Genomic DNA, 17482 nt, shown 5'->3' on the forward strand with positions numbered 1-17482 from the left:
CGACTCAAAGTAGCAATAATCCAATTACTTATAACATATAACAAGATACCAACAGGCAATAACATTCTCTGATTCAATCCAAAACTCTCATTGAAAACATAACAAGTCTTAAACATCAAAATAGATGATTGACCTAGAGATAGATGATAGTTCACCATAGCAATAGATGTAAACTCATCTTTCCTTTACATCAGATGAACCAACCGAAACGGGGAAAAAAACAACTAAAAAGCTCTCTTCTGATCATAGTTGAAAACCAAACAAAGACCAAATGTCTCCATGTCTATTTACTTTCCAGCACTGTGTTTAGCTTTCGAGTGAGAATCGAGAGCACCTTCAGAACCAAAACTCCTGCAAGGAACCCAATACATGAATACACCAGACATCCAAATGTGCTTTACTTAAAACAAATCAAAAACTACTTTTGTTGTGATATAATCTATGTACCTGTTGCACGGCTTGCAGTGATGAGATCCAGCTGATTTTGGAGTCTTACTAGCCTGTTTTGAAGGGTGCGGTGTTGCTACATGGCCACCACCTTTTTTGCCATCTAAATCAACCACAAAAGGGAGCAATTACAAAAAGATTATACTCCTATAAACTGAATTTTACTAGTTATGCTTCAAAATTGAGCCATTTGACCACCAGTACCAGCAAACTACTTTTATCTGATACATCTTGCAGGAAAAAAAACCGGCAATTTTACTTTTCCTGGTACAATATCTATAAATGGACAGCCCGGCGCACTAAACTCCCACTATGCGCAGGGGAAGGGGAAGGGCCAGACCACAAGGGTCTATTAGTCAAAAACCTTCTTAGTTTCTTGGAATAATACGGACCAGAAGAAGTAAACAAAAAAAATAGGACAGAACAAACCAGTTTTTTGAGGTGTTGTCAATTTTGCCTTTTTATCGGTGACCGGTGTTTTTGTAGCTGAATCTGCCTTCCTCTTTTTTGCAGGCTCAGCCTAAAATAGAGATGAAACCACATAACAACAATAAATCATACAACAAAATACCCAGCAAAACAGTAAATTATCCACCCCAGAAATATCACTACCTTCTTTGGCGTCTCCTCCTCACTGTCATCAGAGTCGTCTTCATCCTGAATATACAAAGTTAATTTATACAATAAATTCATCAAAGTATAACTCAAATTACACAACCTAGATAAAAGCAACTGCATAGCATATCAGTTTTGCAATGCATCATTAGGTACAGTATGCTTCTGAGCTTAAAGAGATGAAAATTGTTCAGTCATTCAATATAATTCAAAACCACAAAAGCACTTTTAACCAGCCCCAAATACTGTTAACACAACCTCCAGCCCAATCTAGCAGAGGCAGTAGCCTTATTAGCTGGAATCAGATGTGTATTTCTAAAAGATGTCAATAGGTCCAAGTTGAAAATGACTCGAAACTGCTGGTAGACACTGTCAATGGAAACAATATGATACCTTGGAGAACTATGAATGAAATAGAAGAATTGAAGAAGGCTAACAACGAAGTAAAATTATTGAAGCTTTGTTTTTGGGGAAGAAAACCAAGCAGCCAACATCCCTTAGCCATGCCAAGTAGCCGCCATTTTCTTCCCCAAAAAAATGCTTATGATCAATCTCAAAGTTTTACTTCCTCGGTTTCAATTGTCTAATTATGACTTGGCACAAGTTTAGGAAAGTAAAGGAGACTTTTCAATCTAGTGGTCTTATGTATAATGTACCTAAATGTCTTTCGATCTTGAGGTCTTAAAAATGTCAGGTGGAAAGTTGAATTAAAAGGTTGCCAAAAAAGGAAAGAGAAGTTTTTAAAGAACCAAAAAGGAAAGTAAGACAAACAAATTGAAACCAATCGCTGATTTAACAAGTCCTGTTAAAGGCCTCATGAAAGTTGATAGATGGAGTCTACCAACCATGCGCAATTCAAAAAAGAATAACTCTGAATATCTTTCAGCCTCCATGAAGAATGACCTCCTTCCACAAGTGCATAGTCATAGATTTATTTTTGGGAGGAACCCCACCTCTTGTATAGGATGGACCTCATACACATTACTTTGTCTAGAAGGTGTTCTTGCCAAAGCACATTTTTACCACATCTCCTTATGTATTAGTGAGTGATAAGCTTTCCTTCCACTACTTTTTTGTTAAAGAGAATAGATTACATAGTACAACTCTCTCGAAGACCTTGCAATGGCATGTTGAAGATAAATATAATGTGCAATTGATTTTTTTTTAAATGTCGTCGGGACACCACAATTTAGTAGGCCATTTTAGCATTTCAGTTAAATAACCAAACAAACTTAAACAAGTGGTACCCATTTTTTGTCCTTGTATTGGATGCCCTAACTAATACTACAAAAGACCATGACAATAATTTAAACCCCGTGAACATATAAAAACAATTGTACCTCTCCCATGTCAGAATCATCATCATCAGAGCTCTCATCTTCATCATCTTTAGTAGGCTCCACAATCCTCACTTTCTGCTTTCCTGAAGCAGAATCCTTTCCAGCATTAGACTTCCCAGCCTCTTTAGGCTCAGGTTTACCTGAAGTCAGTTAACCATGTGGACAATAACATTAGCCAATTAAAATGTATAACGCATCTATTAAATTGACATAATATCGTGGTAAAAAGCATTTTCCATACCACTGTTTGCAAGAGTGAGGGGGATGTCCTCATCAGACTCTGAAAACACAAGAACACCAGACAGTCAATAACTAATAACAGAACAGTATGGATGTCCAAACAAAAGAAAATGTGCATTTACCATCATAATCATCTTCGTCATCCTCTTCCGTGAACCACAGAAGTTTGGTCAAGGAAACAAATACACAGAAAATTTTACATCGAACGAAAAATAAATGCATAAAAGAAATAAAAGTTCACAGACAAATAAAAAAGGATATTCCTCAAACGGGTTAGTTGCCTTGTATCCAAAAAAGTAGACACTGCCACTTTTCAAGTTGTGTGATAATTCAAAGTCTCTATCAAAAACCAGGTCAAATTGCTGTTGAGGCACCTTCTCTGAGTTGAGTGTCCCAAGAACAAGTTTCTTGCCATCAATATTCACTGACAAGCAGACACTTTCTGATTTATCCTTCTTCAACTCACCTAGAGATGCCTGTAGATAACAACATAGTAATGAGAATTAGATAAGGAAAATTACGAATAACTAAGCTTGTCAAGTTGTAGCAAATTATAAAACCTGTGAAAGATGCAAAACCATCCCATCTCCAGGCTGTACAGTTAAGGGCTCTCCACTTTTCACCTCAGCACCTATGCACAAATAAATATTCAATTCAGAAAACTGAGAGTTCAGGAATTGCATGAATTAAATATGTTCTAATAAAAGTCTACCAAAAACAGAACACAAATAAGAGGAAATTTGCACTTTGAATGAAGGAGACATAAACCCAAACAGATATTCCATGAAAAGAAACTTTATCCTTTGTATGGTAAACTTCACCCCCACCTCCTCAAAAGTCAAAAAACCCTACCAAGAGACAAACAGTTTTTTTCCACTTTGCCCTTCTTGACTCAAAACCCCCAACCTCAGGCTATACCTCATCATTTCTTCCCAGAAAACAAACATAGCTCATCTATGTCAAAGCATGAAAGATACTAACTTGAGGCTTATAGTTAAAATATAATAACTTTTAAGATAATACAATAAAATATTTCCACTCTATCTAACGGGAAAAATATGGTGAGTAGCCTGTTAAAACAATCTAAAAACTCAACCATTTCCGCTGATAAGATCACACAAAACATTTTTATGATAACATAATAAATTTGATTGATGCTTGGGCAAAACACAAACAAAATAAAATGTAAAAAAAAATGTTAAAAATCACATACAACATTAACAGCAAAACATACATACATACATGAAAGAGCAATCGGTATCAAAACAATCAAAGATAGAATACGCAAAATGCATATATCTGCACTAATCCACTAACCTCAACATTTCTAGTACCCAAATCACACACAACATTATAACTTCCTGATAAAGTAATAAGATTTCACTGATATTTGAGCAAAAACAGCCACACGCATACAAACCAAAACGCCACCAAAAAAAAAAAACATCAAAACAAACATACGCACATGGTAGAGCAATTGAAATTGAAGGACACAGTAGCTGTCCAACGCAGGAAAACTCTTTCAATCAAGCAAGCCAACAAAAAATAGAAAATGCAAAATGCATATATCTGCACTAACCTCAACATTTCTAGTACCAAAATCACGCACAAATGTTTTTATATATACAGTAATAATATTTCACTGATGTTTGAGCAAAAACAAACGCATGCATAGAAACTAAAATGTTAAAAAACACATAGAACATAAACAGCAAAACGAACACAAATACATGAAACAGCAATTGAAATTGAAACAATCAAATACAGACAAATGAAATTGAATTAGTTTGTGTATGTAAGAGAGATAGAAAGAGATTCACCCCAAAACTCCATAGCTGCTTTTAGGGTTTTAGAGAGAAATTAGGGTTTTTGAAGAGAAATGGAGGAAGAGAGAGACTGCTAGGGTATTTTGTGTTTGCTGGTTTATAAGCGGGAGAAATGGAGTTTGGGTTTTGATATTATACTTCGCGGACTACTGTATCTTTCTAGACTAGAACAAACTTATTTAATTAATTAACAAAAAAATATATCTAAGGTTTAACTAATGATCAAATATTATCTAAGAGGTCGTTTGGTAGGATTATAAAAATAATGTTAAATAGATTGTATTAATAATGTTTGTCGTCCTTTGGAATGACTCAGTTGGTTGGAGGGTGGTTATCTATACGGATGACTCAGGATCAATATCGAGCCTTTCGCAAAGGGCTTGTCTATTGCAGTTTACATCTCATGTGTGGTTTGCAGGCTATTACACAGTTGACGGTTTACAGCTGCAGGTTATCTTGGGTTCCAAAAAAATGTTTGTTTCAGTTATGCTTGCAATTATATGAGTAATATTTTTTATGCATTGTTTCGTTTGGTGTATTAAAAAAACATGTATTGTATAAAAAAAATTGTTTACAAAAGTATCCTCCATAATTATCGTGCAAAAAGATGTAAAAGGACTTTTGAGGAGTAATTGGGTCTTTAACCATACTAATGCGTGTATTAAATTCATTGGCATTACTATTAAAAATTAATGATATTAATAATACATTCCTCAATACACAATAGAGTGTTAGTTATACATAACATGAAAAATATCCCAAACAAGGTACTATTGATATATAAAACTAATGCATGTTATTATTTTTGCTAATACATTTTATCAAACGACTCCTAATAGTGTATTTGGTGTGAAGGGAATTTTTTTTCATAGATAACGTTTTATTGGAAAATAAGTGTGATTTCTTATTTATTTTTTAGTATTTGATCAATAAGCAAAAGCAAAATTTTGCTATCATAATTCATGAGCATTTGTATGTAATCTAACAAAGAAATTAATTAAAATGATCTTTCATGTATGGGTAATACTTTATATTGATCTTTAATATATTTTGCTTGATTAACATAGTTCTTCTTGTATATATGATAAAGGTATTCATTTTGGTCTTTGATATATCTCACCTGATTGAAATGGTTTTTAATGTATAGTAAAATGTGTTCATTTTGGTCTTTTACTTTAAGTCTAATAAATTTTATATATAATTTTTTTTTATTAAATTTAACTATGGACCTTGCGTGGTTAACAAAATCCACCATTATTGTATGATTTAACACCAAAGAAATAACTCCATAAAATCTACCACCCTTTTCTTTTCTCTCTCCAACAAAGGATCCAAAAAAAAAATCATGTACCATCCTTTTTGTGTGTGCATGCGCATTTTAGAGTTAACAAAGAGTACAATAATGGTGAATAATGTATTCACGTGAGGTTCTTAGTTAAATTTAACACATTTTTATATAAATTTGTTAGTTTTAGGATAAAAGGGTTAAAATGAATACATTTTGTTATACATTAAGAACAATTTCATTCAAGTAAAATATATTAAGAACTAAAATAAATACATTTATTATATATTAAGGATCATTTTAATTAAGTAGAATATACTGAGAACTAAAATAAAACATTACTCATACATGAAGAATCATTTTTATCATTTTCTCTAATTTAACATTATAGGGTGGGGAGTGAGTCCTCTAGGTTTGGCGGAGTTGAAGAATGGTCACTGGGTAGAGATTGAGAGTGTGGGGTGGATGGGAGGCGACAATATACCTAGAATATTGTTTGTGAATTTCGTGTATGGGGTTATTTTTCTTATTGTGAAGGAGACTTGGCTTCTTAGAAAAAATATTTTTCAAAAACTTTGTTCAATCAAATAGGAAAAATAACCTCCATACCAAACACACTGAAATTATTATTTTTTTGTCGAGTTTCATACATTTGTTATCCATTGGTCTCCTTATTTATCTAAATTATAATCCCTTTTGTATTAAAACATAACTCAATGATCAAGTATTTATTTTCAACAGATAATAAGTGCATGTAGGTCAATTTGCGTCGATTTATGTCATATAAGAGAGTGATGATTAGTTGGTCAAATACTTTTTCGGCATATTTTTCATTATATTTGAAAAAGGGGTATTTGGTAATGAAAAATCCAAATTGAATTTGAAATTATATTACAAAATTATAAACAACTTATAACATATTTTTCAATTCACTTTTTACTTTTAAAGTCGCATCTAAATACATTCAAATATGAACATAATTACAAAATATTAACAACAATATATCCGATGATATCCTATAAATGAAATGTTTTTTTTTTTTTGGTAAATAGAAATATTTTATATATATCTTAAAGCATTACAGTAGTAACTAGTAACCATAGATGGAGAAGAAATGTGAATTGTGGTGCGTGCGAAACTTTATCATACCTTATGAAGGGTAGATACAACATTGTTTCAAATGTTCTTTGTAAAAATAAAAATAAAATGATTAAACATAACTTCAAATTCAACTCCAATTTCCTAAAATTCGTTAAAAGTAAAAAAAAAAAAAAAAAACATTTGAAATCAATTGTCATGTGTTTTGAGAGTCTGATTTCAAACATCATTTGTTTATGAATTTGTACAATAATTCAACTCCAACTTCAACTTTAAATCACAATTTCAAATCTTAAATTCTCCAATAAATACTAGTATTTAAAATTTCAAATCATGATTTTTAAAAATGTAAAATTTGACCATAAATTTATTTATTGTAAAACACGACTTATTATTTTAAATTTTATAATAAAGACTCATATTCGTTGTAAAGAAATTGTTTGTACCACATAAAAGGTATATTAAAGAATAACAAGTTATTAATATTGTTAACCAGTGAATCTTTGAAAAATTGTATGTATATGAAAGTTTGTAATTGTAAATATTTATTTATAAAAAATATATAAAGAAGTGTGATTTAACAATGTGGCATCTTAGGATATTCTGATATCATGTTTATGAATTATGATTTGTTTATTAGGTAAAAAATATATAAGAATTGAAGAAATTTTTCATAGTTTTCACAACTTGTGGATCATTATGTTTACAAGAAAAAAATATAACTTAAGAAATACAAATTACATGTCCAAACAAAACTTCAACTTCAAAACAATCCAAATATATTTAGTACGAAGAAAAATATTTTTCAACTTTCTCATATTCAATTTGTCAAATATTTAAAAAAACTCTATCTTTAGAAAAACAAATTGCCTAAAATAAAAAAATGATCTCCTAATAAAAGTACGAAAATAGGTTGTATTGTAGTGACATTTCACATTGATTGTATCTCCACACCTTCAAACACACCTCATATTCACCCCACCATCCGACACATCTACATCCTCGACTTAGTCTGTCTATCGATTGGTTCGATTTGAATTTGAAGTTTATTGATTCGACTTATCGTAAACATGCTAGATTATTATAGAACCATTAAGACATTCACTTGTCAGTTTACTGATTATTAATTCGATTATTGATTTAACCATTATAGTTTTCACACATAAAAAAATCTCTAAAGATTACTTAAAAATAAGGTAACGAACTGAATGAATTATACATGTGAGTTGATAAGTTTGCATTTCGCCCCAAAGTCAATGACTTTTTATATCGAAGTTAAAACTATTACCAAAAGCTTTAAATCGACAACTCATTATCAATAAGCCGATATCCTTTTTTTCTATTCAAATTATTGATTTTAATTCGATTTTGAACAACCTCATCCCAAACCCCATCTTCCATATTGCTTGCCTAAAATCTACACAAATAATTTTTATTTAATTCTCAAACACAATAAAATCATCAAAAATTCTCTTAAAACATATTTTCTTTCGTATAAAACAAACTCAATTTCAAATCATTATTTCATATCGCATCCCCAACCTTCACTATGATATTGTGTAAATTTTCAATCACGTTTTAAATTAGCGCCCCTCCAGTAGCTCTGCATATTAGGCGGACATCTCCACCTTTAACATATACTGATACTGAACTGAACTGAACCTTCAATATCTGCTAATGGATCTCAATTATCTCTTCATTTCTCTCACTCCATCATGGACTTCGGTCAGCATGTTTTCTTCTCTATTTGACTGTATATGTATCTATACAATCTGTGTGATTTAATTTTTGTTTTTTTTGCTGATTTTGTTCCTGTTTTGGTGAATATAGGTTGCTATGTTGATCGGTTATTTTCTCTATTTAGCTACCGTTGGATCTATTCTACCCGGAAAACTTGTTCCTGGGGCGACTTTATCTGATGGAACTCGACTCCATTATCGTTGCAATGGTAAACCTCATGTCTTTGTGTCTTTCTATGTAATGTGAATTGGTGTGTATTTTGACGGGCTGAGTCAGGATTTGAAGTTTTTGGGTTTTGAGCTTGTTATTGAACTCATTTAGTTAATGGGTTCGAGAAATTTAAGCAAAAGCTATTGAGTTCGTCTGGACTTTTTGGTTAATGCTGTAGTTTTGCATAGGGGATTTGAAGTTTATGGATTGTGAACTTGTTGTCGAACCCGTTCAGCTAAGCTATTGAGTTTGTTTGGACTACTAGGGAATATTTTAGTTTTGCCTAGTGGGATTTGAGGTATATGGATTCTGAACTTGTTATCGAACCTGTTTAGTTAATGGGTTGTCAATTGAATATTTATGCTTATCTAATGGATTTCCTAATACAATTATAAGGTTTAAGCAAAAGTTATTGGGTTTGTTTGAACTCATACTTAATAATATAGTTTTGCTTGGTAGGATTTTGAAGTTGATGGATTCTGAACTTGTTGATGAATGTATAGCTTGTTTTTGGTAATGGGTTCGCGATTAGTATATAAATGCTTATTTAAAAGAGTCCGTGCAAAAACTATTGGGTTGGTCCAAGCCCGTAATTAATACTGTAGCTCTGCCCTTGTATATTTTCATGTTTCTCCATGCGGGTCGAGCTCAGATTATGAGTTTATTGTTGCTATTTCAGGTTTGTTATCACTTCTGTTGTTGGTTTTGCTTCTTGGAGTTGGGTCGCAGATGAATCTTGTTTCACCTACTGTGAGTGTGGAATTTTTCTTTTGTAGCAAAGGATGTAATTTGGGTTCATTTGCATTCCCTGTTTATAAGTTTGTTTGCACATATATTGTTTGTTAAAGCTTCTTATGCGGATGAGTGAGGAACAATTTCTTGCTACACTTTGTGTAGAATTGATGAGAGTGAGGATTTGTACTCATTGTTCTCAAGAGTCTCGTCTTCGGTGGAACAAATATTCTGTTGTCACTTTTTTTTCCTTGCATGGATGGTGAGATTGAGAAGCTGCGTAATTTCACGTGAATTTATTGTTCCTTATAATATCATTAAATTTAGGAACGGGGTTGTCATTTCAGTGAAAAAGAAATAATTGTGATATTATATGGCATTCTCATTTCAATCCAAAAGCTTCAACAGAATTGGTGGGATGATTTCCAACTGCTGTAGTACCTATCTGTTGTTTTTGCTCCTGCTTTTTTGATGACAATGTACTGTTAGCTTTTGTTTTTTTGTTATCTTTCTATTGTTGTCAATCTGATTTATCTTCAGCATACCTGGAGAATTACTTGGTTAAGTACAAAACAAGTTGTCAATCTATTCATCTTCAATATCCCTATTGAATAACTTGGTGAAGTACAAAAACTGACATAGAAGGCCAAATTCTTCTTTCTACATGAGTGCACAAAATGATTCCTTAAAAGCACTTTACTTGAATCCAAAATTGCTCTCGATGCTGCATCTTCAAATGTTGCTGAAGACATGAGAAGTTCCAGAGTGTTGTATGTTTGGACTACTGGAATGCATTTGTCCAGGTTTCTGTTTTTGGTTTAATCATCTATTTGTAATGCATTGCAGGCTATAGCAGATAGAGGACTTGAGCTTTTATCCACAACATTTATCTTTAGTGTTCTTGTAAGTGAAGAATTTCATACCATAAGAAAGTAATATATTCTTGATTATGCTTTTATTGACACAAACTTTCTTGTTCTGCAAAAAATTCTAGCAAGTTAGAAAATTCATTCTGACATCTTAATTGTTAATGACTGAACGATATTTAGGTGACATTGATGCTTTATTTGGTTGGCCTGAACTCACGTGCAAAGAGTTCATCACTGAAACCTCATGTCTCAGGAAATCTAATCCATGACTGGTAATTCAATTGACTCTATGCTGGAGTTTATATTCTGAAAAGTTCTTAACACTAATAAAATGGTAATGTCATTCTTTATTGAACTGTTTTCTATCCATCCTTTGATCTATCTGTGTATTTATAATTATAAGACAATTTGTGAATTGTTGTGAAGTTACCATTCAACATAAGATTTTTATTAATATAAAATAGTACGAGCAGGAGTGAATAATTTTAATTTCCTCAATTAGTACCGGCATTTTGACCTTTGTACCCAAGATGCTTAGATTACCATAGAATCGAATTCTAATATATCTGTAATAATATATGACTATTAACAGCCGTTAATTTTCTCACTTAATTCTGAGTGCACCTTAACAACTGGGAGTTTCTTTTTTCGAAAAGAAAAGAAAAAGGAGAAGAATTTAGCTGTGGAAATTCATTGTTTTCAACTTTCATTTAAAAAGAGTAGTTTGATCTAGGTTGACACATGACAAAGAAAGTTTGTCGTTGAAGAGAACACTTCAGTATTATGAATCCTCAGCTCAGTGCAGGAAAACTTCTGCAATAGAAATCAGGGTAACCTGATTTTGGCAGTTATTCTCGACATACATAGATGGGTCAAACACGGTACCAATATGGTGAGATTAAGCCGACAGTAGACTGATATCATCTAGTGTTTTCACCACATTGGAGCAAGATATTTATTTTGTTCTCTACATTCAGATTCTGTTGTCTTTATTGTAATGAATACTCTCCTAATCTTTCTTCTATCCTCTTTCCTTGACTAGGTGGTTTGGGATACAACTGAATCCTGAATTCATGGGCATTGATCTCAAGTATGTACTCATATCTCAGTCCTTGTCTTTCACCATTGTGACAAGTGAACAATCAAGAATTCAAAGTTTTCATCATGCTATAATTTGATTATTTAGTTTATTTTTGTTGGATATGTCTGCTAGTAACTTTGCATTATCCTTTTCATGTTAATGACCAATCCATAAGCAGTCATGCCCAGTGAGTTGTAAATTTTGCATACCTTATTTAGTTTAGCTCTAGAAATGGTTTCTTCTGATTCCTGAAGGAAGAAAATATAGAGAATCCTTAATTTGTTTGGAGTGAACTATTGATGTTTGGAGTGAAATGGGTCTAAATGGATATTGATGATTCATATAGCCGACTCCCGACTAGTTTGGGATTGAGGTTTAGTAACCTGCTTTTTATAAGTAAAATAATTTCTTGGCATGAAAAACTTGTATTTTTCTGATGAATCAGAACTCATTTTCCGGGAACCTCAAGCATAGTTGAATTCCTAGTCAAAGAGATTTTGAGAGGCCAGAATAGTTATTTTTGTTGTAATGAACTAATGACTGTCAGCTTCAATCAAGGCTATTTGGTTATTTCTTTTGACTTCTCTGCTTATGACAAACTTTCTGCTGTAGATTTTTCTTTGTTAGAGCTGGTATGATGGGATGGTTACTAATCAATCTTTCAGTTCTTGCAAAATGTGTTATAGAGACTAAATTAAGCCAATCAATGATTCTCTACCAGCTATTTTGTGGGGTAAGTCGCTGGTTGTACACTTCCAAGTATACGTTCTTGAGTATGTGCTAGTGATATTTAAAACTTCTTTTATATGTGTTTAATTGCAGCTCTACATCCTTGACTACTTCTTCTATGAAGAGTTCATGACCTCCACGTAAGTTGGCAGCTTCTTCTCTGTTAACTTTTTTAAGATTGAAAAGTTGATGTGAAGCATAGAACTATTGTTTCTCTTCTTTCCCCTTCTTTAATTTATGTCAGCTGTCGAGAATTTCATCTCCCTTTCACTCCCAGTTTCTTCATCATTATTTGTTGTGTGGTTATTATGCTTTGATCTAAAATTCAAAATAAATCATCCATATGACAAGAATACCACATTGTACGCAACAAAATTAGAAGAGGGTTGGAGAAGGTTTAGCTGTTTAGCCACGAGAAGCATTAGCTTGGGCAGGATAATATGGTTGCTGGTCATTTTCGTGAATTAATAAGGTAATGCTGGAAGCTGTATAATTAAAGGATTATGAGGTTTGCCGGCCGAACTTGTTTGAGACTGAGGTGTAGTTGTTGTTGTTTATGAGGTAGCTGGGTTTGGTCCCTGGTGTCATGGTCAGAGAATCAGCAACTGGATGGAAACGGAGGGAGTTAGGGCAGCATAGGTTGTTTTACATGGTCTTGGGGTTGTTGATTAGTAGCCTGGTCACAAGGGTTAAAATTAAAACAAGAAACTTTCTCCAAGTTTTATACATCCAATAACATGTCAGTTGAAACGAAGCGACTCCGAAGAACCTTTGATAGTGATGCTAACATTTGAACCATACGGAACACAACTACTGCCAGAAACCTTGGAAGGGTCTGGCTGGGATACCACTATTCTAATGTTAGGATTGATTAGAGGGGGGGGGGGGGTGTTGAATTATGATATGATCGTTTTTTAGCTATAGTGAGTGGTTTTAATTGTACATTAAGTTTTTAATGCTTCTTGAGCATGTACCAATTCAATATTATTGGGAGCATGATTTTTTATCGAAAATTTGTATTTATATGGTTTGACCTTTCTAAGCCCTAAAATGTCTCATAATTGGCAGAATGGTATGTTTGTTTTGTTAACCAGTGATTATATATTGATGGTGGTCACCCTCATCTGTTCCTCTTACTTTTCCCTTTGTAGTCTTAGTATTATCTTCCTCCATTAAGTTTTTCAGCTACGGTTGTGTAAAATCTTGTTTCTCCATTCTCAGATGGGATATAATAGCAGAGAGGTTGGGCTTCATGCTGGTTTTTGGTGATCTTGTCTTTATACCGTTCACCTTCAGTATTCAGGCATGTATTCATAACCAATTCTTATTGCCACATACAAATCTATCCTTGTTTATATATGAATTATGACACCTTTGATATCAGTATAATACAAATGTATGACACCTTTGATATTAGTATAACACAAAAGTATAGGTTGTAACTGAATTCTCTTCAAAAACATAGTTTTGAGCTATCACTTCTTGTGTCCTTCATTTCCTACTAAATGTAATGATGCCTAGTTTCGTGCATGCCAACATATTTTTTTTTTTGAAATGGTAAAGGTTAGGCCATGCAACATATTCTTTTTCCTGGAATTTATACCTCGCCTCATGCTATGATATTTTAATGGATATACGACTTGTTTGATTACCCAGAAAAGTTTTTGTTTGTGTTTAGTTTAAAAGAATTTGAATCAAGGGCCTGTCAATGAAGAGAAATGGAAAAGGAGAAACACATGTGTTTGTTTATCTTTTCTTTTCTGAGAAAACTATGTCTGGAAACTGTTTGTCCCCTTCCTGAAAATGTTCTGAACAAGTTTTGTGTTTCGTAAAACACAGACGAATATTTCCATGTGTCCCCAGTAATCAAAACATGAACTTCTGTTGGTAAAAGTACCCATTGCGCTGTGAAATCATACGAAATGAGAGAAGTCTTGATAACTTTGTTGTAGATAATATCCAATAGGGACCCTTTGGGGTGACTCAGATGGTTTGGCTTGAGACTTCCATTATGGAGGTCTCAAGTTCGAAACCCCTTGTCTGCGACAACAGGATATTAGCCTTCTGGGTTGAACTTGTCGCACGGGGTGTGTCTAGTGCTGTTGACCTCTTTTGTGTGGTTTGCGGGCCATTCCATAGGAGCGGGGTTTATCCTGTGCACATCCAAAGGGTAGCAGCAATAGGGTCCATTGTCATTAAAAAAAATTAAAACAATATCCAAGAGGGTATCCTGATAAAATAGTTCTACTCTACTTATAATAGGGTAAGTAATTATTCTCTTTGATTAATAAGACAAGTAACTATTCTCCTTCATTAAACACAAAATAATTAGAAATAACCTGTAAAATTTTATACGTAACATTCTCCCACTCGAGTTCAATGACCCTAAACATATTTGCAACCTAGAAATATACCATAGTGGCCCTAAACATATTTGCCACATTAATGTTCTTGATTTTCAATTGTAGCAAGAATGTTTTTGTATTTTCTGTTGACCTGGCAATTGATAGTTCTGTGGCATGATTGATTATCATGGTGTCAATTTCATGGTTGGGTTCATTGTGGAAAGGAGTCTAAACAATCCGTGTTCGGGTACAATGGTGCCCTGATGTGTGACAGATAGTATTTGGACAAGTTTGATAGTATGTCCAAGGACATGTGAAGAAGGCTTATGACTTTACCTTATCAAGAGAAGGGTTAAATATTATATAGGAGCGGGAGTTCTCATTTCGCTGCAGCCACTACCTAATTTATATTTGGAAACAATGGCATACAGGAGTAACAAACAGAGATAGATGAAGCTGATTCTGGTTTCCAACTTGGGGTTCTATTACATCTGTGAGAATATAACACTGGAGAAAAGGGTGTAAGCGAATGCGTGGATTTCAATGTCTCACACTTCTATCAATATATATAGAGAGACTTTATAATGAAGATATTTACACTTGTTCAATGCAGGACAGTATACAAAGCTAAACTAGCCTGTTTACTATCTGATAATATTTCTCTTCCTTTTCAGGGTTGGTGGCTTTTGAGTAACAACGTGGAGCTAACAACAGCAGCAATAATTGCCAATTGCCTCGTCTTTCTTATTGGGTAAGCATGCAAGGCCATCTCAATACTATTTTTTCCTCCACCATCTGTATTGTTCACTTTTGTTATGTCTTTCAGACAATTTTTTGTTTGTTTGTTTCTTTCACTAACATTTCTTGACATGGACCCCTGTTTCGGATTGAAAGGTACTCGGTGTTCAGAGGAGCCAATAAGCAGAAGCATGTATTTAAAAAGGATCCCAAGGCACCCATATGGGGTAGTCCTCCAAAAGTTATTGGGGGGAAGTTGCTTGCTTCTGGCTATTGGTAAGCTCTTGATCTTACTTTCCTACTCTGTGTTATCGGTATCTTAATAATCCAGAACACGAAATGACTCCAGATTGAGAAAGGCTTTGTATTTTTTAATTTAGCTTTCTGTTGGAAAAACACATGAACTATATCAAATATTCAACAGAAGTAGATTAGTGTTCGTGAACATTTCATTCTGAACACTTATTTCTCTTCAGTTCTTCAAATTTTTGAAATTCTAAATCATTATACATTTTCTGAAGGGGCATTGCACGGCACTGTAATTACCTTGGGGACTTGTTGCTGGCATCGTCTTTTAGTTTACCTTGTGGTATAAGGTAATAATTTTGAACTCTTGCTAATTCAATTTCAAAGACAATTTGCTTAGTAGTGAAAAAAAATCACATTGCTCATGTATGCCTGCAGCTCTGTGGTTCCATACTTTTACCCCATATATCTTCTCATTCTACTCATATGGAGGGAGAGAAGGGACGAAGCTAGATGTGCGGAGAAGTACAAAGACGTGTGGGCTGAATACCGTAAACTTGTTCCTTACAGGATCTTACCTTATGTTTACTAGCTCAGTCGTTTGTCCACGTTGCTGTGCATTAGAGTCAGAATTAGCCTCACTGTACCGTACTACCCAAGCAGGAGAAGGGACAAGCTCATGAATGAATATTAAATCAAAATCCGAGCTTTTGCCCTATCTATGCGCTTTCTCATCTCCTCTACGGAAGTAATCTTTTAATCTATTTCAGTTAGGATCGACACTGAATCGAGTTGTAAGTGATTGCTTAGTTTTTGAAAGTTTTTCCCGGACCAACTTGTACACTAGATGTACTTTATCATGGCAGGATTTAAATTAAAACTTATGTGCTTCTTCTTGTATTGAATGCCAACTATGGAATTACTTCACATGGTTTGTAATCTTGGAGCAGGTTATTAATGTGTCCTGCAATTTTCGAATGATTTTTCCAACTTCCCAGTTTTCTGCAGTTGTTCTCTCTCTCTTTTTTTTATAACGAGCGTGCACCTTGACTAATTTCAGGAGATATTTGCTACGTTCCACCAAGCAACATGTATCTGGTAATTTAGTCCACTAAGCTTAGGACAAATTTGAATCATTCTCTTAATCTACTACAGATTGAAGCAAATTTAGATATGTAACAGTACTGTCCATATCAAATTGAATTGTTGCTTATCTTTTTTTCTATTTATGGTGGTTCCCGGCCATGTGGCAACGACGAGGGGAACTCAGTGTATAGTAATGCAAGGAGACATTGCTTTTGCTAATTCGAATTGAAGGGTGATACAAAATCGGAAGAGTATAATGCATACACTCTGATTATACACATTGTATGTACTATGAATTATACACTACATACAAAGTGTATAATATGTGTATACAAGCAATGTAAAAAGTTAATAAGGCCCACTATGATGAATGTATACTAACATGAAGCAAGCTTAAGCCCTTTAAGTTCTAATTGAAATCCAAATTAAGGCCCAAGATGTTGAATGAACACCAGGATGATACAAATCAGCCCTCTTATTATGATCCAAATTTGGCCCAGTCAATATTTGCACTTCTGTTTCAATGCAATTTTTTTTAGGGAAAATTACGCTCATAAGCAAACATATACTAGTTATTTAGTTAACATAGCTATAGTTTCCCTTAATTACAATTTGCGACCTACTTTTAGCTATAGTTACGCGGTTCAACCTTTTAGTTTTGTATAATTCGCACGTTTGTATAGTTTGGAATTTGTATAATATAATTTGTATAACTTTTTGTATAATTTGAAATTTGTATAATTGTTTACATTTCTGATGTTTGTAATTGTATAAGTTCGTTATTTCGAGTTTATACAAATATAACTGAATTATACAAATGTACCTGCGAATATACAAACCGACGAATTATATAAA

At 33.5% G+C, this 17482-nt stretch overlaps 3 protein-coding genes across 3 annotated transcripts in view; 1 reads left to right on the forward strand and 2 right to left on the reverse strand.

The window, feature by feature from the left end:
- Nucleotides 1–41: 41 nt before the first annotated feature.
- LOC125823997 (uncharacterized) overlaps nt 42–17482 on the reverse strand; it is a 248179-nt gene continuing 230738 nt past the window's right edge. The window contains exons 3-9 of the mRNA XM_049503363.1: nt 2765–2793; nt 2644–2682; nt 2403–2542; nt 1060–1104; nt 877–967; nt 448–550; nt 42–351 (exon numbers count right to left, since the gene is read on the reverse strand). Of these exons, the coding sequence (XP_049359320.1) occupies nt 288–351; nt 448–550; nt 877–967; nt 1060–1104; nt 2403–2542; nt 2644–2682; nt 2765–2793 (511 nt within the window). The 3' untranslated portion in view covers nt 42–287. The remainder of the gene's footprint in view (nt 352–447; nt 551–876; nt 968–1059; nt 1105–2402; nt 2543–2643; nt 2683–2764; nt 2794–17482) is intronic.
- Nucleotides 2800–4599, reverse strand: LOC125824044 (histone deacetylase HDT1-like). The gene is made up of 3 exons (XM_049503397.1): nt 4463–4599; nt 3203–3273; nt 2800–3118 (listed from the first exon to the last, which is right to left on the reverse strand). Exons 1-3 carry the CDS (start codon nt 4473–4475, stop codon nt 2813–2815), a joined length of 390 nt encoding a protein of 129 aa, XP_049359354.1. The 5' UTR covers nt 4476–4599; the 3' UTR covers nt 2800–2812.
- Nucleotides 8427–16531, forward strand: LOC125824007 (delta(14)-sterol reductase). The gene is made up of 13 exons (XM_049503368.1): nt 8427–8576; nt 8682–8799; nt 9481–9551; nt 10380–10436; nt 10583–10674; nt 11445–11492; nt 12096–12216; nt 12306–12352; nt 13434–13515; nt 15232–15308; nt 15452–15571; nt 15817–15891; nt 15980–16531. The coding sequence occupies exons 1-13, from the start codon at nt 8529–8531 to the stop codon at nt 16131–16133; spliced, it is 1110 nt and encodes a 369-aa protein (XP_049359325.1). The 5' UTR covers nt 8427–8528; the 3' UTR covers nt 16134–16531.

The sequence above is a fragment of the Solanum verrucosum genome, unplaced genomic scaffold, assembly GCF_900185275.1.
Source record: "Solanum verrucosum unplaced genomic scaffold, falcon-dt-bn FXZP01000125.1, whole genome shotgun sequence".
In the NCBI taxonomy this organism is placed as follows: Eukaryota; Viridiplantae; Streptophyta; class Magnoliopsida; order Solanales; family Solanaceae; genus Solanum; species Solanum verrucosum.

Bases quoted from the DNA above. Each gene is read 5' to 3' on its own strand.
- LOC125824044 (XM_049503397.1), bottom strand. The intron at 3,119-3,202 runs GTTTTATAATTT...TGTTATCTACAG, and splicing joins TGGTTTTGCATCTTTCACAG to GCATCTCTAGGTGAGTTGAA.
- LOC125824007 (XM_049503368.1), top strand. From the start codon at position 8,529: ATGGATCTCAATTATCTCTTCATTTCTCTCACTCCATCATGGACTTCG. The intron at 8,577-8,681 runs GTCAGCATGTTT...TGGTGAATATAG, and splicing joins TCACTCCATCATGGACTTCG to GTTGCTATGTTGATCGGTTA. The intron at 11,493-12,095 runs GTATGTACTCAT...TTTCTGCTGTAG, and splicing joins TTCATGGGCATTGATCTCAA to ATTTTTCTTTGTTAGAGCTG.